Source organism: Camelus dromedarius, chromosome 7 (assembly GCF_036321535.1).
Source record: "Camelus dromedarius isolate mCamDro1 chromosome 7, mCamDro1.pat, whole genome shotgun sequence".
Taxonomy (NCBI): domain Eukaryota; kingdom Metazoa; phylum Chordata; class Mammalia; order Artiodactyla; family Camelidae; genus Camelus; species Camelus dromedarius.
Window position 1 is genome coordinate 291,250 of NC_087442.1, and position 22,657 is coordinate 313,906.

General features: G+C 47.2%; 1 protein-coding gene across 2 annotated transcripts in view; it reads left to right on the forward strand.

Moving 5' to 3' along the window:
• The window catches only part of ESYT2 (extended synaptotagmin 2), a 70,879-nt gene that overhangs the window by 19,372 nt on the left and 28,850 nt on the right, over positions 1-22,657 (forward strand). For both annotated transcript variants that reach the window (XM_031455843.2, XM_064487138.1), the window contains exons 2-7: positions 4,920-4,961; positions 6,025-6,159; positions 8,183-8,259; positions 11,954-12,026; positions 12,271-12,360; positions 19,037-19,092. In XM_031455843.2, the coding sequence (XP_031311703.2) occupies positions 4,920-4,961; positions 6,025-6,159; positions 8,183-8,259; positions 11,954-12,026; positions 12,271-12,360; positions 19,037-19,092 (473 nt within the window). The remainder of the gene's footprint in view (positions 1-4,919; positions 4,962-6,024; positions 6,160-8,182; positions 8,260-11,953; positions 12,027-12,270; positions 12,361-19,036; positions 19,093-22,657) is intronic.

Sequence of the window (22,657 nt, forward strand, 5' to 3'; positions counted from 1 at the left end):
ACTTATAAAGGAGATTTGAGTGGTGTTTTGTTTTGTAGGGGTGGGGAGTTTCTGTTGAAAAATAAGATTTGGAACCAGATGACGTGTTCATCATCCCTATATGATTTAGGGACACATTTTGTATTTTCCCTGCACATCTCTGCCTTTCTCTGCCATGTTTTTGCTACTTTAAATTCAGTTTTGTGGAACATAAACAAATGTTTATCAATATGTATTACTAAGAAGCAGATTTTCAACATAGGGAATAGAATTAAAATTTGGTGACAGATTTACTTTCTTCCATTTTGATAGATTCTTTTTCTTTGGCACTTGTAAATTAAAAACCTCAGAACTATTGAATGCCTTGGGATTCTGCTACTAAGAGATGGCCTGACTTTCAAAATCCATCTTCGTGAATTTTAGTAATGTAGCCAGTTCACTTGTGTTGAAAGCTTACTGTGCATATGGTTTCTCTGCCTTGTCTTCTCTGGTAGTTCCAAAATAGATTCCCTGAGATCCTAACCTTAGGTAGCTTCTCTCCTGAAAACCCCAGCGTTGACCGCAGCGGTGAACGAAGCAGCACTGCTCTGCGTGACACAGAAGGCGCTTCGGGCTGGGCTGACCCGACTTTTCGGTTTCAGCACCACCGTCCCGCCCACTCCTCACCTAGCAAGAGTGGATTGCAGGTGCCATTGTTTTTGCTTGGAAAATTCTCTTTTCTTTGCAGGGCAAACCCCAGCTAATGCTTTCCAGCCCATCACACACCATCTTCATCCTGAAGCTGTCGTGGACCCTTCAGGAGGCGGCAAATCTTCTTGCCTCCTAGGCTGGCAGTCCCACCTCCCCCGCCAGCCCACCGCCAGCCACGAGCCTCCTGAGCCGGGACCAGGTCTAATTCCGCATCACATCCCGGGCTCTGGGCACCCAGCCAGACCCAAGTGACTGCTCGAAAATGGCTTCTTCCGTCTGTTTTCCACAAAGAACAATCTACACATGTGCAGTAGGTTAAGGAATAACACAGTGACAAAAATGCAGTAACAGAATCAGAATTCACAGCAGGTGAACGGTTTCTGCCTGGTGCGTGGTGGTGGGCAGCATGGCTGTGGTATGATGTGTGGGTGCTTCGTGGGACTGGTGACAGGGTGACTTGGAACTGCTGGTGCCCTGGCAGATTAGCTGAAGAACTGTCGGTGAACTCAGAGAAACCAGATGCTGTTAGAGAAGCAAATATCTCATTTTGGAATGGTTTTTTTAGGAGTCGTTTTATCATACTTAATCATGAAAGTGTTTCTTTCAGCATAGTTATACTTTACCTTTGAAACCTGATAAGTCAGAAAAAAAAATGTTTAAAGCAGATTTGAAGTAGATTACTCATGTTCTAAGAGAGTCTTGTTTCTTAATATCACTCTCTCTAAAATAAGATATAGTTTAATTTATGGAAATTATATTTTCACATAATTTTAGTAATTTTTTGTATAAAATAATACTTCTGTGTTAGAAAATTCTTAATTTTAATCTTAAATTACAATAGTAATTAGAAAAGTAGTTTATGCTTCTTACAAGTAATTGGAACGTATGAAAATAGAAGGGAGTGTGGAAGCCTCATTCCCCTCTGTGTTCCACTGGTTTGGTATATATTCTTGCAAACTCTTTTCTGTTTGTTTATAAACACATACAACTTGTGTAAAGCTATAGGTTTATATACACGCATATAAACATAGCAGTATTTTTAAGCATATATGGCCTCTATTAATCAATTTTTATCTATTGGTAAATCTGGCAGTATCCTCTATTACCAAGCGTAGTAATTTCTTGTAATTTTTGGCCCAGCTCATCTGCACCGCCTCCTCCGCCCTGCCCTCACCTTCCCAAAGGAACAGGTTTTTAAAGTTCTTGTTAATTTTTTATTAAAAGATTTTTATGTGTCTCCGCCACCTTCTGAGATGAATGGTAGCTAGTTGTACCTGCTTTTCTCCACTTGTATTTTCACTTAAAAACAAATCCTGAAAGTTATTCCACAGCCGTTATTCAGATCATCCTGGGCGCTGTCACCGCAGAGACCCTCCCTGTCGCTCTGAAGCTGTGCTACAGGCAGCTCTGGGCACACTCGCTGCCATGCACGCATCTTCTCGAGCGCAGGCAGAGCTGCCTTTTCACCTCCAGTCTGTCACTAGTCGCTGTCCTGTAAACTTGGGATATTCGTAATTCCTGTCTGTAGACTTGTAAGAATTAACTCAGATACTGTGTGTGAGTAGCTTAGCACAGAACCTGCCACGTCAGAAGCAACTCGTACTCAGTAAATGGTGGTTACTTGGCTGATTTGAACAGGTAGAGTTTATAGCATAGTCAGCCGCCCTCACTGGTCTTCCAGAAACCTGGCTCAAGGGGAGTGGTTGTCTGTCCCTCGGCCGTCCAAGGGCCGGGTCCCCGGTCCCGCCTCCCTCACCTTCCGCTCCTCTGGACCTTCCATGCGACAGGCTTTGAAGAGGGCTCAGCCTTGTGCTGTGATCTAGTCCTTTTTGGTTTAATGGCCCCATGAGAATCTGAGGATTTGGTCTCCAGGCAGACTTGCCTACAGTTGTAGGCATGTGGATGCCCAGACAGGACTCCGCCGTGATGAGCCTCCCTTAGATTTGAAGTGGGCGGAAGGTCTGGATTAGTCAGAGCTTTCTCCCCACCAGGCACAGGGTTTAGGATGCTTGTTTGTGGGTGTTCAGAGCTCAGCAAGAATTTGGTTCGTCCAAGAAACCAAGGACTATTTTGAAAATAAAAATTAAAACCACTATGAGTACACTATCCCCCTCAGTAGTAGAAGGGACCTTCTTCTGCACATAAACTGCAGAGAAACAGTGCTGCTCTGAGGTATACAGGATGAGGAAATGACTCCCCACCACCTAGCAAAAAGGAACCAACCACTTGCCCCTGCTCACTGGGCAAGGGTGCAGCCAGTCTGGCCCAGGTGTGTCTGGCAGGGCCTGAGGCGCCCTGTCCCTGGGTTATGCGGGTCGGGGATGTCCCTGTGCAGAGGAGCTGCCATTGCCCTGAGAGGCTGCATGCTCTCTCTGTCTGCTTTGACTGCCGTGTCAGAGCGAGTAGCCACACTTAAAGTCAGTTTTAACCAGTGGTGGTCCCGTTGTTTCCTGGGATGAACAACATATCCTGTCACTGAATAATATTTGGGGGAGAAGAAAGGATCTGAAAACAGATTTTAAAAAGGCTTACGTGACAGACTAAGTTCATTTTGCTGTAATTTTATCAAAAGACACTTAACATTTGGGGTATTTCTTTTGGAAGCAGAGTGGCAGTTGAATTCTCCAGCAGTGATGTCACCCTTGCCCTTTCACAACACCCTGGCGTCATGCGTTCTCCCTGAGTGTAAACCAGGGTGTGCCAAGGGTCATCTTGATGCAGAGATGGTCTCAAGTAAATTGCTTCCTGGGACCACGGCCTCACGCCTGCTTTACAGCCTCCTACCTGACTTTTGGAGCACTGAACTACTCTAATATTTAATTTCCAGAAACAGCAGAGCACAACCTGCAGATGAATGGCACTTGCTAATTTTGTGGCCTAGTCGGGCTGGTCCAGCAAGCCCTCCAGTTCTCCCCACCCCAAACTCCACATGTCACCTGGCTTTGGGGGAAGTGCAATCCTTTGGTCATCTGGATCCACTCGGGTCAGAGCCGGCCCCTCTGTGGTGGCAGAGCCTCAGATTGTGGAGCCATCGTCACCACTGTTCGCACCGGAACCTTGGCCTCCTGAGTGGTGTCGTCCCCGAGTCTTGAGCCTTTTCCTAAATTCTGGAAGGTTGCCATCTACTCGGTTCTGTCCCAGAACGGACTCAAGCTAACTTGATTTAGAAAAGCTTATTTCCATCAGTCTCGCCCACCCTTATGGTTCAGGCAAATTAAAGGCTTCCCTTGGTGCTCTGTGAAGGGTCAGGTCTGCTCGGGCACGTGGACACGGGGCAGGTGGACCCGGCCTGACCTCCCGCAGAGCTGCATGGCCGCAATATATGTGGTGAGAGTGGCCTATCTCTAACAGAGGAACTGGCTGCTCCTGGGCCCCATCCCGTGATTTGTTCTTAGGGGCCAAGCAGAAGAGGTGGAGTTGGTTCTCAGAGAGCTATCTCCTTGGGGCCACCCCACCCCAGGGTAACATTCCCTGACCAGTTCTGCTCAGCCAGAGTATGGGATGGGGGCTTGTCTTTTATTGGCTACAGTATGTGTGTTACTTAGGAAAGTAAGTGTGGCAGTTCTGGAAAACATTTCTCTGACCCCATCTCGGTCACTGTGGTCCATCACCCAGCAAAGCCAGAAGTGTGGCTTTCAGAACGTTGGCATGGCCAGTGTGTTCTTCTTTGAGGGTTGGGGAGGGGAGTACGTGGCACCTCAGAGGAGAGCTCCCTGCCCCAAACAGCTTCTGCCTTTTCCTGCAGGAATGGCTGTAACACCAAAGAAAACCCTTTCTCACTATTTTTCTAAATAGAGTTTTTCCTGCCTAAACACTTACTTTTTCCAATATGCAAGCCCCAGGCATGGAGAACTATAATTATAATCCTCATTTGGGAGATGGTGTGGGGAGGAGCCCAGGACGGGAAATTGTGTGCTGGCTCCTTGGGGCCATTAGGCAGGAGGAGAGAGGCAGACCTCAGGGCTCTGAGCCCAGATCCCTGGTGTGGGGTGACAGTACTGGCGGTGGGGCGGGGGAGGAGGGGCTTGGGGTCGGGTGCTCCTCTGGACGGCGGGGAGATGGGCAAGTGCCTCGGAGTATTCTCGGGTGTGGAGAGCCAGGGCCTCATGTTTCTGTATCCAGCTTCCCATCAGGGTGTTTAAAGAACATTATGCAAACAACAGATAAACAGCAAGAATGCTAAACGGCCTGCCTGGCGTCGTAGAGCTGTTAGGAGTCAGTAAGTCACGTGTGTGTGTGTTTTTCCTTAGGTTCACTTTCCAGACACTGAAAGAGCAGAATGGCTAAATAAGGTAAGAGCCAGAACATCAGTGGGAATTAGAGGATGAGATGCCATTTTTCCGTATTTGGGGGTTTGGATGTTGACAGTGTGTGAACTCATCTGGACTTAGTGGGTTGGCTTGTGCTCCCAGAAGAACTCAGTCATAACTGATATGTTGCTTTCCTTTTCTAAACAGTGCAAACTGTGTCTTTGACGTGAGAAAATTATGATGTATTTACAGTTGGATGTTTGGCCCTGTGTCTCCCTTACTGATCAGCCACTGGTCAAATCTCTTTTATGATAATCACAAGCGAAAAATTTGGAAATGTTATTATGAAGGGGGAAATAACACCCAGGAAATCTAGTGATAGATAATAATCTTTTTTGGAGAAGGTTATGTTTTTAGGTCATTATATTTTGGAGTAGATCTGTTATCTCTGTATTTTATATATCCTTAGATTTATATAGTAAAAACTAATGTGGATAGTGATTACCCACAGAAAATCACTGGAAGTTAGTCCATCCTTGAAAACAACTCATTAATGTTTATTAAGAATGATACAGTTTTAGGAGGCTTTTAGCAATGAATTGAAACCACAGGATTTTCTGATTTTTTTAGCAATCATTAAATGTGCCTGTATACTTAAACAGTATTTAGCTAGAGTAACTGATTCCTGCAGCATATTGGTTAATCAATAGTTTACTGTTCGCCTGGTGCTCCGGGACATTTTCAGAGGGGGCAGCTCTGCCTGTTTTGCTGTTAATCTAAGAACAAACTGTCTGGCCCCAGCATGGAGCAGTGTGGGTTGTGTCTTTATAGTGTGGCACCATTTTTCATTTGAAGTGAAGTTTCTGGACTTCAGCCCTGCCTAACTTCAAATATGTGTAGAACACAAATAAAAAGGTAAATGACTGTTTGATTACTTAAAAAAAAAGCTTATTGTAATACATTTTAAAAATTTAGATACTTTTTTTGTATAACAAAAAAGCCCCCCCCATTTTCAAACATTCTGAAAAACTGTAGGAGTGTGATTTTTCATGATGACTTGAGTACTATTCCATTTTGTGTAACATGTGCTCTTTCTTCTTTCCAGACTGTCAAACAGATGTGGCCTTTTATTTGCCAGTTTATGGAGAAATTGTTTCGAGAAACCATAGAGCCGGCTGTGCGGGGAGCACACCCCCACCTCAGCACCTTCAGCTTCACGAGGGTTGACATGGGGCAGCAGGTTTGTTTCATCTTGAGTGTTCTTACCTGTGCACACACGTTATTTTCTAGAGGAAATTTCTGGAAGGCTGGCAGTGTGCATGCAGGTCCTCCCAGGCCAGCATCCTGCAGGTCCTCTCCTCCTCCATCTGGGCTCACCTCACTCATCCCCTGTGGTCTCTCAGCCATTGCAGTTTCATCGGTGGTCCCCATGGTCCCCACCAGTGTCTGCCCCACGTTCTTCTGTCAGAGTTACCTTTGTACAGTTTTCTGCCACCTGTTCTGCTGGAAAAGGAGTTTGATGTACAGACATACCAATGATGCTGTGATGACACGTGATGAAGGCTTTACTCTCCAGACGTTTAGAGGCAACAGCTCAGGGCCCCAGTGCCAGACTTTCCGGCACCACAACAATGACACAGGTGGAGGGAAAGATAGATTCTGTTATCGGAGTCACCTCACATGCAAGGGAAAGTCCCTAATCCTAACTCTACGGAAGCCTTAAGACTGTTTTTATATTTTTAAGTCAGTGTTTACAATTATTAGTAATGGTTGAAGGTAGCATTTTTTTCTATTGAGGCATAATTGACACATAATGTTATATTACTTTCAAGGTAACATTTTTTCTATGCCTAATAAAAAGTCGGAGTTGAGCAGTACTTTCAAACACACCCACAGCAAAGCCAGGCATGGACTGTGTGTTCAGATGTCTGTGCTCCAGCCTTTCGGGGTTTTAGTGGACGTGTCTGAGAACTGACCCCTGGCCGTGTCACTGCCCCCAGGCTCTTTCCTATCCAACATCTCCTGGCTGCTGGTCCCCTCCCCCATCGAGGGCCATTTTCTATGTGCAGAGAGGGCTCAGTGTCTTCCACAGTGACTCAGGCTGTCTAATGAAGAAGAGAGGGAGCCCACACAGGGTCTTTGTCCATCCTCGGTCGGTGCTGGTCCCCCGGGGTTGGCCCCTCCTCCCCCTAATACGAGGTGTCGTCTGGGAGGAAGGGAATCCGTGGTGCAGTCATTTGAACTCAGGGCCCTGAGTGTCTGTGCCTGCTTTTCACTTATCCACATGGTGAGCTCACTGTGTCCTGTGATCTGTCATCCTGCACGTGTCTGAGCTGTGTGATCAGGGGAATAGCCCGGAACCTGGGACGGTAGGAAAGGTAGACTTAGAGTTTAGTCCTGCAGCTGGTTGAAGAGTGAGATTTCAGGACACCCATCCTGTCACAGAAGCAGTAGGCAAGATAGGTAAGATATTTCTTCAGCTTGAGTTTTAATGCTCAAATGTGCTGTTGAGAACTTTCTTAGAAGGGGTCTCAAATTAATAAATAGGGAAAAGGTTTGGAAATGGTGTTACAACGGGGCCCTTGAAGTATAACATCTATTAATAGTCTGCCTTTTCTTTTTATAGAGTTGTTTGATTCTGACTTTATATTGTGTATTAGGTATTGAAAATATAGCGAGTATTTTAAATGAAAAGCCTCGTTTAAAAAAAATTGAAGTACAGTCAGTTACAATGTGTCAGTTTCTGGTGTACAGTGCAGTGTCCCTGTCATGCATGTACACACATATATTCATTGAAAAGCCCTGCTTTTGTGAAAATCTTAAGAAATGGAAAATTATGACATAAAAAATGAAAGAAACTTATGTTTCAAACCATGTAGTAAGGATGGGGCAGAGGGGGACGGGGCAGAGGGGGAGAGTCGGGGTCATTTGGCAGAGACCAGGGGCTTGGGGTCCTGAAGGAGCAAAGCCAGTCGCAGCTGGAGCCGCGTCCACCGTCCTGAGCGCTCGCTGCAACGGGCAGTGAGTGCTCCAGGCGCCTCATGCTTCCGTGTCTGGTAGCTTCACGTTCCCCGGGAGCAGGCCCCTCATCACATGTTGTACAGATGAGGACACTGAGGGGCCAAGGGTTCGTGGCTTGCTGCTGGAGAAGCAGCTAGAGCATCGTGAACACGGAGTCTCCTCTTCCTTCCTCTCTGCCATGTCGCAGCACCTGGTTGTCTTCTGCCCTCCTTAGTTTTTAAAGTGAGTTGATTATGTTTCAGCCCCTCAGGATCAATGGTGTTAAAGTGTACACTGAAAACGTGGACAAGAGACAGATCATTTTGGACCTTCAGATTAGGTGAGTGTGTGTTGTGTCAGCTGCGCCCGTGGGGGGGGTGTGTGAGAGCGCTCTTCGCACCTGCTGTGGGTGGGGTCTGACCGGCTTTCTTGTTTACTTCCTGGGTTTCAGTTCCTGATAACCTAGGTGATTGCCACTCATAAAATGTGTGAAATAAAAGAAATTACAGGCATTGTAAGGAAGGAAAATGACAGACTCGTATCCCTTTCGAACATTGATGCGAAAATCCTTAATGAAATGCTAGCAAGCTGAATTCAGCAACGTGTTGAAGGGATTCTACACTATGACCAAGTAGGGTTTCTTCCTGGGATGCAAGGATGGGCCAACATATGGAGACTGATCAGTGTAACACCCCACATTCACAGAATATGGAGAAAGCCACGTGATCAGTTCAGTTATGCAGAAAAAGCACTTGAAGTTCAACACTCTTTTTCCTGGTAAAAACACTCAATAAACTGAAGAGACAGAAACTATGTCAGCATAGTAAAAGGCATGTGTTCACAGTGAGCATCCCACGAGTGGTAGAAGACTGAGACCTTTGCCTCCGAGATCGGGAACAAGAAGGGTACCAACTTTCGCCACTGCTCCTCAACATGGATGTTCTTTCAGAGCAAGTAGGTGCGAGGAAAACAAAGTAAGGTGTGCACGTTGGACAGGAAGAAGTAAAATTATCTCTGTGCACAGATGGTATTATATTAAATGTAGAAAACCCAAAGATTCCACCACGAAGTCTTTCAGAACTAGTAAACAAATTCAGCAAAGTAGAAGGATACGAAGTCAACACAAAAAAGAAAAATCAGGTACATTCTATATACTAACAATGAACAACCCAAAAAGGAAAGTAAGAAGACAATTTCATTTACAATAGAATCAGAAAGAATAAAATACTTAGGAGTTAACCAAGGAGGTGAAAGGCTTGTACAATGAAAACCACAAAGCATTGCTGTGAGAAATTAAAGATACAAACACATGGAGACACACGAGAAGACGTAAATCCCATGTTCATGGTTTGGAAGATTTAGTATTGTTAAAAGTCAACACTAAAAGCAAGCTGTAGAATCAGTGCAATCTGTATAATCATAGATCTCATAGGGACTGAGGTCCCGAATGTGTAAGGAACTCCTTCAACTCAACAACAACAAAAAAGCAAATAACCTAATTCAAAAATGGGCAAAGGACTTGGATGGACATTTCTCTGAGGAAGATACACAAGTGGGCAGAGGCACGCGAGAAGTCACAGTTAATCGGGAGACACACGTCCGAACGACCTCACACCCAGCAGGATCCATCACTCAGAAGACGGCTCAGTGAGGATCACAGATGTTGGAACCCGTGTGCCCTGGTGGTGAGCGTGTGAAGTAGAAGCACAATAGTGGTTTCTCAAAAAACTTACAGTGTTACCATTTGATCCAGCAACTCCACTTCTGGGTATATACCCAAAAGAATTAAGAACAAGATCTCAAAGAAGTATTTTACACTCGTGTTCACAGCGGCTTTATTCACAATAGCTAAACCGTGGACACTATCCAGGTGTCTGTGACTGTTGAGTGGATAAGCAGGAAGTGTCATGTTCGTAGAGCAAAGTGTCATTCAGCCTTTACAGAGAAGGAGGTGCTGGGGTAGCAGTGTCCATCCTGCAGCAGCAGGGGTGACACGCTGAGTCAGTAGGCCAGGCACAGAAAGACAAGTTGCGTGTGATTCCACTCATACGAGGCCCCTGGAGGAGTCAGATTCGCAGGGACAGAAAGGGGCTGGGGGTGGGGGAGGGGAGCTCGCTGGTCAGCGCTATAGAATTTTTGCAAGATTGATAGCGTTCTGGCAGTGGTGGTGGGGGTGGTTGCACAGCAGCCTGTGCTTCATGCCCCTGAGCCGTGCACCTGGAAGTGGTTGAGGTGGCCAATTCTATGTTACGTGTGTTTCACCACAGTAAAAGGTAATTGGGAAAAGTGAATTGGGGTCTCCTGGTGCTGTGCCCACAGTAGGGTTTTCTCGGCTCTTGTCTTTGTCCTTCATGAACCTGGCTTGTGCTCCCCGCATCCCCTGAGGCCTGTGACATTGCTGTGAGGCAGCGACTGACACATGGCAGCAGGGATATTATTTTATAATGTCATCCTGGAGTTTGGAATGAGCGTTAATGCAGTAAACGTGCAGAGTCAGGACTAGTTACTACGGAAGGGAGGATGGACTGCTCCAAGGACGTAATGCGGAAAACTCGGCGTCTTTGATGTATTTGGCACCACTGCAAACGCTGCTGCCACCAGGGGAGTGAAGAGGAAGCCTGGGAAGGACTGTCCACTAGCTGAGCATGCGATTCCGGGGCACAAACCTTGTCCTCTTGTTCCAGCAACAAGGGAGCGTTTCACACGTTTATTAAATACTTGCTGATGCCATTTTGAAGACGCCATCTGGCTTTTGTGGTTTTAGCAGACATCATGGCACATGGAAGTGATGCAGCTCAGATGTTCTTGTCTCCAGAAAATCTGTACTCTGCCTTCTTGTGTGTTCCAGACAGGGACCTAAGTTATTGGCAGTAGAGACATGGAAGGAGTGATTGAATGAAGTTAGGAAACAAAATGATCAAGGCTTAAAGTGCATGGGTGAAAACTTGTCACTGGCTGTGTGCCTCTGCGAGGATTGCGTCACCGGGAGCTGCAGCCCTGAGCACCAGAACCCCGAGGGGAGGTCTGGGCGGAGACGAGAATGAGGTGCTCTGTGCTCTGGGGAAGCCAGCAGACCATGCCTGCAGATAGAGACTTCCAGGAGAAGACTTTATGAGCCCAGATTCTTGTCTCTTCATATCTGGAAAAGCACTGAAATCATTAACGGGGACACCTGCTCCTCGGGACCAGCAGCACGTGTGCTGCCTAAACGTGTGCTGACTGCACGTCCCTCCAGCTTCACCAGGACCATGTGCACTTACCTCCCCCGCATCTTGGAGCAGCCTCAGAGCCATCTGAGACCCTGTCTCCCAGGGTAGAGTCCTCATTTGCCACAAATAAAACTTAACTCACAGCTCTCACATGCATTTTTCTCAGTTGACAAGTGAAAAAGAGGAAAGTTTTGAGATGGTTTTGAAGCAGGCTATTGGTGATTTACCCATAAGCAGGAGACCCGTGCTCAGTTTGAAGGCCCTGTAGGTACCGACTTTTACACCAGGACTGCAAAGATGGGGAGAACATGCCCTAGATGCCTTTCGTTAGTACTTTGCTCGTGCGCTTAGACACTCTGTGTCCAGTGATGATCAAACTGACCCTGGGGATTCCCAGCAGGAGCATAATGTTCTGCTTCTGGAGTGGAGGGTGGGAGTCATGCAAAGCATCCTGTTTGTGTTAAAAAGAGGTGCACGCCTTACATGCAGCATCATGTGTGTCCAGGTGTGCTTCACGCTAAAGAGTGAAATGACTTGTCACTGAGTAGAATTGATGCCCGGACACATGCCATGTCTCTAACCCCTGATGGCACCGGGCACATCCTGAGCCTCGCTGTCATGGGCCTCACTGCCGTGGGCAGGAGTTGGCTCTGCAGCAGTGAGCACTGTGCCCCGGCAGGAACATACTCGGACATGGGCGGGGCTGCAGGCGACAGCTTTGCCTACAGTCTGATGTTGTTGCGTTACTATCATTGTATTCAAATTACATATCTTGCTGGTCTGTGGTGATTAAGAGAATGTAATACAGAACTTTTTCTTTGCTAGTTTTGTAGGAAATTGTGAGATTGATTTGGAGATCAAGCGATATTTTTGTAGAGCTGGTGTGCAGAGTATACAGGTAAGGTTTTTAAAGTTTCATTGTCTTCTCAAATTCTCTATGCTCTATTCAAAAAAAAGTTGTGAAGTTTTTATTAACTCAGAATTTCTTTGAAGTTAAGTTTTTCTTCATAGGTTATACTTGAGAGAAAACTGAAGTCAGATGCTCAGAAATCACTAAGAACATCATGCACCCCCTCCTCCCATCAGTAAGTGGCCTGTGGACTTGTTTTCTGTCACCTACTTTGGTTTCTGTTTGAATTCAGATTCACGGTACCATGCGGGTGATCCTGGAGCCGCTGATTGGAGACATGCCCTTGGTGGGAGCTTTGTCGATCTTCTTCCTCAGGAAGCCAGTAAGTCCACCTTTATCTCCTTTTCCTCCAGCTCACTGACAAGCATGTGCACATACGAAGAATATACAGAGTGGAGGAAGAGAGTTTAACTCACTCCATTCCCTTTCTGGAGCATGACTCCTATGTGTTTTCATCTCTTTATGCTTAGTGGAGGGCTTCACATCTCTTGGTAGACAGTTTTTTTCCTGATTACAAAAATAAAGTATTTGCTACAGAAAATTTGAAAAGAGACTTTTAAAAAAAACAGTGGGTGGGAACTAACATTCAGCACCTATCACTGAGTAGGATGTATAGATATTTACTCATTCAGTCCTCATAGCTCTGTAGTTACCTACTCACACAGTTTCCTTTTGCCGGCCAGGAACTGAATCTGATTTGTCCAAGTCACAGAACCATGAGTCTGGGCGTCTGCACCTGGCCCAGCCTGGCTGGCAGAGGTGCTGTCCTCAGGCCCCCAGGTTTCCCCATGGCCCCCGAGCTGGCAGTGCGTGAAGCACACAGACACGCCCTCAGTTTTTGAAAAGTCACAAAGATTCTTTTTGACTGAATTATATTCTAACACTTTGATAAACTGTGGTAAATAGTATCATTTCACATTGTTAGGTATGTGTGGTGTTCCATTTTTGGTTACAAGGAGTCAATACTCATTACTAATTAGGCACAAAAATAAGAGAACAGAAATGTTGTTCCCACCTAGACGCTCCCCCCACCATGGCCTCACTCCTCCCCAGTGGCCCTGTACCTGCATGGCTGCTCACTTGGGCTTCTACAGCCTTCAGTTGGCTTCCTGTCTGGCTCTATCCTCAGAAGACGTCACCACTAGCGTGTCTTCCCAGGTGCACACTGACCCCCAGGGGCCGGCTCTTGCTTGCAGACAGTCCTCTGGTCCAGGTGAGGTCTGTCTCCCCAGCCCTTCAGGCTCAGCCCGTGCTGACTGCGCACGGGGAGTCACAGTGCACAGTAGTGCCCCCAACCCCATGTCCCTTACCACCCCCTCGTCCTCTCTCCTCTCCCAGAGCATTGCCCTCCCCTCTCTGTTTCTCCCCTTCCCGGGACACAGGTAGTCAGGCCCTCCTTGGCACCCAGAGCCCTGTGCCTGGTCGCTCCCGTCTCCTGAGCTCTTGAAGCACAGCCGCATCTGTCTCCATACAGTGGAGTAAATGTCTGATGAATAGGTTGATCTGTTCTGCATCTGTCTCTTCACCAGATGCCACCTTTGTAACCTGTGACGTGCCCTTTCTGGAGGCACCATTAGCATCATGTATGATTTAGAATGGGGATATTCATTTGTATAATTTGATTCAAATAACTGAATACAAATTATTGTCTTCAGGTTTTTAAAATACAGGTTTATCAGACCAAGTGAGTGGCACTTTCCTGTATAAAAATATAAGACTTAAGTGTCATCACTTTGTTACCACTAAAATTATTATTCGCCTTTGCTTTTTATTGCTTAAATAATTGGCTTATTTTGAATGTACTTTAACAACAGAAAACAACGTAAAACTCAAAAACTATTAAGGAACTTCTGTGTTAAATTTTAATTTACTAAAATTTTGAGAAATGAGATTTATGAAAGATTTAAAATTCATGGATTTTTTTCCGCACACACAAATTGTTTAAAAGCCAGAATGTTTAAGAAAATCACTTTATTAACAAGTATAAAAAGACTAGTCTCTAGCAAAATGCTAAATAATTTCAGTTTACAGGGAATTTTTAACAATTTACAGAAAGACCTTTTTGTCAGTTTAGAATGTAACAAAATTAAAATCTGTAAGTCTTACTCTTTAACTTAGCAATATTCTTCCTTAGTTTGGATCTTCCATAGGTGTATTTAGTTTAAAAACTAACATTGTAATATTAACTTCCAAGTGAAGTTTTAGTGCTCAGAAAAGAAGGATGAGGCGATGAAAGGTTGAAAATCTCGTGTCCTTAAATGGTGAGTTACAATCACCAAACACAGGGTTCGGAGAAAGGGGACTTTTTCAGTCACTTCCATCTGGAAACTATGAAAACAAAGCTCCCTGTTGGTGCCAGGTCCTTCCTCACTCCAGGGAAAGACGGGGTTTTGACCCTCCAGATGACGTAGAGGTGAAGACTTGGTCTGCTTGCTGGTTTGTCTAGGTTCGTGTTGATAACATGCTGCTTGTTTAAGAAAGAAACTGAAAGCACATGGTGTGCTGGGTTTGTGGGGCGCAGAGAAGACAGGACGGGTCACACTGAACTGCTCTGGGTCACGTGGTGGAGGCAGGCGCCACCCAGCCTCCGTCTCCACCCGGGTTCTTCCTCTTCCTTGATCTGTGTGCTTTGAACAGATTGCAGTCTCCCCTCAGTGTCTGCAGGGGACTGGATCCAGGCCTCCCTTGGATTCCAGAATCTGTAGATGCTCAAGTTCCTTATACAAATGGTGTAGCATTTGGACATGACCTGTGCTCATCCTCCTGTGTACTTTAAATTATCAGTATACCTAATACAGTAGATTCTGCATAAATAGTTTAAAATTCAATGTAAATGCTATATAAATAGTTGCCGTAGTGCTGCAAATTTAAGGTTTACTTTTTGGGACTTCCTGGAATTTTTTTTTTCCAGATAGTTTTCATCCGTGGTTGGTTGAATTCAAGGATGTGGAACTGGAACCTCAGATGTATTTAATTTCTTTAAGCCCCAGTTTCCCCTTTCCAGCAACACCTCTCTGGGAAGATTAGAGATGAAGATGGAGCGTTAGTGGGTGTAAAACACTAAGTGTACAGTACCAGGCCCGTAGTGTAAGTCTTCAGGTTTTTAAGAAATCCAAAGTATTCCTAAATGTAGGGTTATTATTCTGGTGGAGTCTGACACCAGAAGTCAAGTATTGGTGAGCACAAAAGTTTGGATGAAGGTTCTGGTACTAGCCGGGGCGACCCAGCTGGACGGGTCGCAGGGAGTAGGTGGCCACCTGCACGCACTAACCTGGCAGACATTGGGAGTGTCTGGGCACGCGCGTTCAAGGGTGTTCGGGAGTCCTTGCGTCACCTCTGCATCTGTCGCAGGAGTGTGGAGTAAGCTGGACTGACTCAGGAGTTCTTTTCTGGAACTTCTCCAGGGCATGGTCTGGGACTTGCTCTGAATGTGGTTATCCTGGGTCTCTGAGCCACAGGTTGAGTTTCTTCACCTGTGAAATGGGAATAGCATCTTCCTTTTAGAGTGACTGTAAGAAGGAACCAAGTCCTCCCAGCCAGGACTCCAGTGTTGAGGAACCTTCAGCAGAGGAGGGAAAAGGAAGGGCTTCCTTTATAAACAAATTAGCATATTTAGGTGCCTCATGAAGCCCGTGCTGGGGCTGCAGTCGCGGGTTAGGGACAGAATGGAACGTGGGCCGTGAGCGCCGGGGCCGCTGTCCCTCTCCCGTGCTGTTCTGCCTTGGCTTCGTCCTTCTGTTGCTGAAAGATGGGCCCCCATCCCCGACGAGCCAAATAACCCAGAGACAAGGTCTTCGAGCTTAGAAGAAAAGAGGCAGCTTTATTACTTTGCCTGGCAAAGGGGACTCCCAGCAGGCTTGTGCCTTCAGAACTGTGAGCCCGTCTTGGGGTTGGGGCTTTAATGATTATATAGCGAAGAAACCGGAGAGAAAAAGCGGGTATCTATCAACAAGAGCCTCTGGTGAAGCTTCCTTCCGAATCTTGGCGAGTCTGTCCAGCATCATGGGACTGTCCACTGGTCTGGAGTGTCATCAGCACGTGACCTTCTTTATCTGATCAGGCTCATTAGGCACCAGGAGGGACTTCGGAGGGTCTGGTCACTCTCCTGAGGTTGTTGTCCGGTGACTCCCTTCCTAGGGGGATGACTCAGAATCCAAACATGATTGTAAATTTCAGTTGCCAGAGTGAAGTAAAACAAACAGGAAAATTAATAACTCCAGCTCTACTTGTAACAATGGGCCTGGGCCTGGGGCAGTGTCCGGTCAGATTTGCTGACCGTTTTAAAAGTAAACGGCAAGTATAAGGCCAGGAATTAGCCTAAGCGCAGCCATTTTATTACTTCTCTTTCACTTCTCTCTGTGTCTTCACTCTGTCCTTGCCTGCCCTGTTCCAGCAGCACCCAACACGGGCCCTTAACCCCAGACCAGGAGTGGAAGGTCCAGTGTTTGAACAGGGCTCCCAGAAACCAATTCCACAACCCTTGGCGGGCGGCAGGGAGATGGAGGGGCAGGGCCGGGCAGACAGGCCTGCAGGGCTGCCGGACTAAGGAGGGCCTGGACATAGACTGCACGTTAAGACTGAGAGCACCTGGGGAGCTACGGGGGTGTTTATAAGGTGCTCTCTGAGCCTCCTGGATCTGGAGTTTGGTGTCTTCATTACGTTGGAGAGTCTCGTCCCGTCAGCGTTGTCCAGGCGCACTTTCAGTGGCCCTTGGAGAGTCTTGTGCGAGAGAGAGTACTGCATCTCTGTGGTCTGGGCCTAGGATGGTGTCCCCCCCGCCCCCAGGGCACAGAGGGTGGGTTGTCTTCCTTCCTCTCAGCTGCAGTGGGCCTCCTTCTTTGTGTCCTCCGGGGAAGGCAGGCCTGTGTCTCTCCAGCAGCAGCTGCCCCTCCCTGGCCTCTCCCTGCAGGAAGTCCTGTCGGCTGGCACACCACATGGAGTGTGTGCTGATTTCTGTGGATTCCATAGGGCCCCTCTGGCTGTGCTGCCCTGGGGGCTCTGTCACCTCAGCTCCCTGTGCACTTAGGAGGGATGCTCTTCCCAGTTTCCTGCGTCCCAAGTAGGGGGTGGGAGTCCCAGGAGCTTTACGACGTAAGGAAAGCATTTGTGACCTTTACCACCAGCCCAAATAGGCATTTCAAACACTCTGGAGAGGAACAGGAGCCAGCAGTCTATATTTTTAACCGATGTCCCACACAGGACGCCTGGCCCTGGCATGCAGTCTGCTGCAGTGAGGGTTGTGGTTGCTGCCTCCGTAGCGCCATCCGCGGGTCCCCAGGGAGGCTGCGGGCGCAAGTCTGAGCTTCCGTGGATCACACGTGCGCTGGCGGTGCGGTTGCAGTGAGACCGCACGACTCGTTGCTCCTCGCAGGAGAGCATGGCAGCCCCACGGGTGGTTTCCCATCATTGGGAAACGCGTCTCACTGGCCCTTCAGTTTCCTGAAGGAGATCTCAGTCGGGGGGGTGCAGGGAGGCACTAATTTTAGCTGTTTTTCCAAAGCACTGCCTGGACCTGCCCCTCCCAGTGAGCTCCTGCCTGTGTCCCCACACGTGGGCACTTATGCGCTCACACTTTCACACAGTCACTCACACTCCTCTCCCCCTGTCCCCCACCCCTCCTTCGACCCCAGCCCCTTCTGGTGCCCCCTCCCCACCATGTGCCTTCAGGGCCTTGAACATGGGGGCCCTTGGCCTGGGGCTTTCTTTCTTGTGTTCAAATCTCCTCTCTTTCCAAACCCAGCTGAGTCCTTCCTTCCATGAATTCTGCCTCTGCCCCCCCACCTCACCCTGGCGCTTTGTTTCTCTGAGCTTGGGTAGCGTCTCTTCACTTTGACAAGGGGCCTGTGAGCAGGCCTCAATCTCCTGAGACTTTATTGTCTAGTGATGGTTGCAGTCCCTTCCCAGAGGTGGCTCCCTGAGACGGCCCTGGAGGTTTCTTTACTCTTTCTGATTCAGCAGGATTGCCCAGGCTCCCGGTAACAATTTTTGCCCCAGGCCTAGATTTCTTCAAAATCCCCTGTCCTTTAAGTGGAAAGTGTGTTTGAGATCATGATCGGGGTGCCGGGAGGTTCTACTTTCAGGACTTGTTGAAATAGTTGCTTTTGAGTTTTGATCCAGATGAATCCTAACCCTTCCCGTTCATGTTTGTACTTCCCAGTTTTGTTACTCGGGTGTGTGGGTGGTAGAGGTTATGCAGGTAGAGGTTATGCAGTCTCGCCTGACATCTTCTACAAACACAAGGCCCAGGTGATTCTATTACATGCAATGCTCGTCTTCATAGGAAAAGCAGCGTTTCTAATCGGTGCTTTTTACCTGTCCACATCAATTTAAGAGACTCTCAGCCAACTATGTAGGAATTCTTCTCAGTTAAATGCCTGCTAGAAAAATGAGCAGAAAATACAAATGTTGAATGAACGGAAGGAACATGTTCCGCCAACATCAGGAAAATGCAGATTGAAAGAGTGGTAAAGTACCATATTTTAACTACCAGAAAGGCTGATTTTTAATGTCTCTCTTTGATGAGAGTATAAAAGAAAGGATATCTTCCTACACTTTTGCTGTAATATAAATTGATACAGTATTGGGGCAACTAGGTGGCATCTATCACATAGAAAATAAACATGTCTCTGACAACTTCCACTTTTGGAACACTGGTCTCCACATGCATGTAAGAACATGTGGTAAAAAGATACTAAATCACTACTTACAATAAAAGAGAAGCTGTAAGTATTCTAAGTGCTCATCAATAAGAGAATGGTATATAAATAATCACATGATTTTACTGGAGAAAACTATGAGCTCAAGAGACAAAATGAGAGCAGGCAGGCCATCTGCACACCGACAGGGCCGGCGGCCTCCAAGTTCTCCTGCGTGGGAAACGAGGCCCAGGACAGCATTATGCAGGAGCCCGTCTGTTTGTAAAGAAACACCTGTGTGATTGCATATGATAACTGGAAATAATTTGTATGCGTAATATTTTTGCCCTTTTCTCATTACAGCTTTTAGAAATTAACTGGACAGGACTGACTAATCTTCTCGACATCCCTGGGTTGAAGTAAGTACTCCGTCCCGCGCTGTAGTTCGCCTGTTGGTGGTGCGGGGTGCCTTCTGGGTGTCGTGAATACCCAAGGGCATCCCTGGGCCTTTTCCGCAGGCCCTCAGGGCAGTGGTCGCAGCGCATCTGCGGCTCTGGGCCCGGACGAGCTGTGGGAGGACCGGTGAGGCTGGACAGGGCCTTTCCGTTTGCCGTCGGGTGTTTTCCAGTTTTGGTGTTTTAGGAAAGTAGTAGGCTGTTAATTCCTGTAAGTGAACTGTTACATTTTGTTTGTATTTGTTTTCCCAGAAAAATAAGGCAAACTTTAAAAAGTTTTCCAACTGTATGTTTCAAAACTGTCCCTTTCTGGGTTCTTTTCAAGCTGTGCTACCTCCTCTGCCCTGGTGCCTTGATCCACTCCTTGGATGGGTGGCAGCCAGGCCTGGACCTGGGAGCGCACAGGGGCTCCAGGAGCCGGGTTGCGGGGCAGAACTGAGTTCCTCCATCAGGTCACTGAGAGTCCCTTCGTCGTCTGTGCAGTCTGGTGTCTGGAGCACAAGGAGACGTCCCATGATGAGTCTGTGAAGCTGTCAGGCGCACGCCCTGCTGTGTCCCCGCCCCCATGTCCCAGGGTGGAGGGCGCCTGTGACAACCCTGCTAGTCCCCCCCCACCCCCCCCAGGCTGGAAGCTCTGAGCTGCAGCCTCAAAGCCTGCTTTTGCTGGCTTCACTATTGTAACTGAAGGTTAAAATGCATTAAATATTGGTTTAAGTTTCATGTGTTCCCAGTGGACACTTGGCTAATCTCTGAATTTTTTTCCTCTAAAATAGCTTAGAAATTAAATTTGAAAGTCTTGGTTTCGGTCTGTTTTTTCTAATCTTAACGTATTTGTTTATGTCCCTGAAATGACCATTAGAAAGAATTTTATTTTGTTTCATTATCAAGGAAAAATTAAGACTTTACTAAATTGAGACATAGTCTTAATAAAAGTCTCTTTTAGGTACTGCGGTTTATTTGATGTAGAAAAGTACTGTTATCTTTAAAAGATCTTTGGAAAGAAGGGACAACTTTTTTAAAGTGTTGTTAAAGTGTCAGTAGGGATCCTTGGTTGCAACAACAGTTGCAATTCCCACGGTCTTAATTAAGTGAGTAAATAAATACTGTTTTTTAAAGCCAGTGTATTCATTCACCCAACAAATGGGTACTGAGTGCCTGCCAGGAGCCGGCCGCCGTGCTGAGTGCCGGGTGCAGCTGTGGATGGGCGGCCAGATGCCTGTCTTCTGGAGCCCACGTTCCTGGCTCAGTCCCCAAGAGGCCTGGGGCCTCGTTTGGGTGACCTCAGCTGCAGCCAGGTGCTGGTGTCCAGGTGGTGCCATGGGCTCTCTGTCCAGTGCCCAGCTCTGTGTTTCCACTGGGGGCCGTTTCCAGCCAGGCACTTGCTATGAAGGAGCAGCTTCCAGCTCCTGCGCTGCCGGCAGGGCAACCTCAGGGATCAGAGCCCCTTCCCACTAGCTCGGGCCAAGGCTCCAGGGCTGACTTCTGTTTCTCCGCCCTTCCTTGGACAGATTCCCAGGATTTTGAAGGTCAGGTCTGGGTCTTGTGCCCACCTGGAGGGGAGTCAGAGAAGTGCTTGAAAAAGCTCCAGTGAAGGGAGGGGGTCCCTGAAGAAAGAACTGTCATCAGAAGCAGGGGAAAGGTTCTTGTCCCACCTGGGGTATCAAAACACCCAAAAACCAAAACTAAAAAAAAAAAAGAAAGAAAAGAAGCAGCAGCAGGGGAAAGGGAGCAGGTCCTGCTGTCACTCAGGGCAGAGGGGTGTGCACTGGCCAACCCCTCTCAGCGTCGCGTGGAAGGAAGCCTGGGGTCCGTCAGGCACCCGCTCTGCAGACAGCGTCAGGTCAGTGCCTTTGGAGAGCCAAGGGCAGGTGAGCCCCGGGCCACTGCTTTGGGGCTCAGACCCCGTCCTTCAGTTAAGCTGGGTACACTCATGCATGTGTGCGCCTGGAGATGCAGACACTCGTACAGCTCCGTTCCACTTTGTGATTTTGTATGTAGACAGGCTCTTTTTATGCAGTAATAGCTTCTCACTATTGTATTGTACATAGATTTTTATATACACAATACATATATAAACCATTCTTACATAAGCAATATATAGGATTACATATATCACTAAAAATATTCATGTGAAATAAACACACCATTCAAAAATGAGGTTATGAATTAAAAAATGAGGCTATGGTTTAAAAGGGATATATTAAAGTATCCCTTTTAAATTATACATATTTATATGTGATTTGTAATTATATAATTTGTATTTTTATGTAATAAAATGTATACACACATACTTAACATAAAACTTGGGCTACTATTTCTGACTCAGAGACTTTCTCAAGTAACTCACAGCTGTGGCAAGCCTTGTCACAAAATTACACATTCCATAACTTTGAACATAACTTAATGAGGTCATGCCGCAGGCTTTACAAAATGAACATTCTACACGCTGTTTGCACTGATGACGAAGCAGAGCTCAGGGTGTTATAAAGTGGCAGTGACGCCTGAGTCACTTCACTTCACCATAAATTTTAGCTGTCCTGCTGTTTTGGGGGGCAGAGTCCTGACCTGAGTGTCAGGGGTGTAAGAGGAGTGAGACTGGGGCTGGAAATCGCCGTCAGGTGATGAGCAGGACGGTTTGAAGGACTGGGAGGGCTGGCGGGAGGCTTGGCCACAGGAGGCTGCCCCTGGGTGAAGGACAGCCCTGCTCCGGGCACCGGGCAGCCCTCTGCTGGGTGTAGGCGTTGTGGGGGCGGCAGCTGACTCATCACCACAGCAGCTAAGGGATTCTTGAAACATTACATCACCAATGAGGGGTTTTGTGTTTCAACAGACTTTTCAGTATAAATAAAACCAGTATTTTGGAGGGAAACACCTGTAGTAAGAACAGGTAAAGCTTCAAAGGACCACCTCCACCTCTGCTTGGTGAGCGCGTATCCAGGGTCCGCCAGCTTAACTCTCTCCATCCCTTTGGGGCGTTAACCCTGCTTAACTGACATCTTCACCCCAGAGCGGTGCTGTCTGGGGTGTGGCTTGATTTTCCCTCGTTGGACCGAAAGTCCTGAGCTGAGGCCCTCAACTTGCAGCTGAGCTCGGGCATTGCTCCCCGATGACTGTAGGAAGTACTGGTGAGAAGAAGGGTTCTTTCAAGGCTCTGCAGTTCTGATTCAAGGTGTTCTTCAGTAGCAAGGAAACCTCATTCGTGTGTGCTCTCAGAACTGTTGTCACACACGTTGCTTAATTCTCACACTGACCCCAAAGAAGAGACAACAGATGAGTTAGGTGTATGTTTCTTTAGCCTCCACGGTCTTCTTCATGCTACTGAGTTCTTTGTGCTGGGTGTGTAGTATTTCAAAGCAATTGCAGGGTTTAGTACCCAAATAAAGTGTGAGGAGGGAATGAACTGTACATTTTTTTGCTTCGTTGGGAGCTCTGCACACGTAACCAGAGAGAGAAATCTAATGTAACGAATGTGGGCTGAGCGAGTGGATGCTTATTTTGGTTTTCTCTCCACTTTTATGGGTGTTTGAAA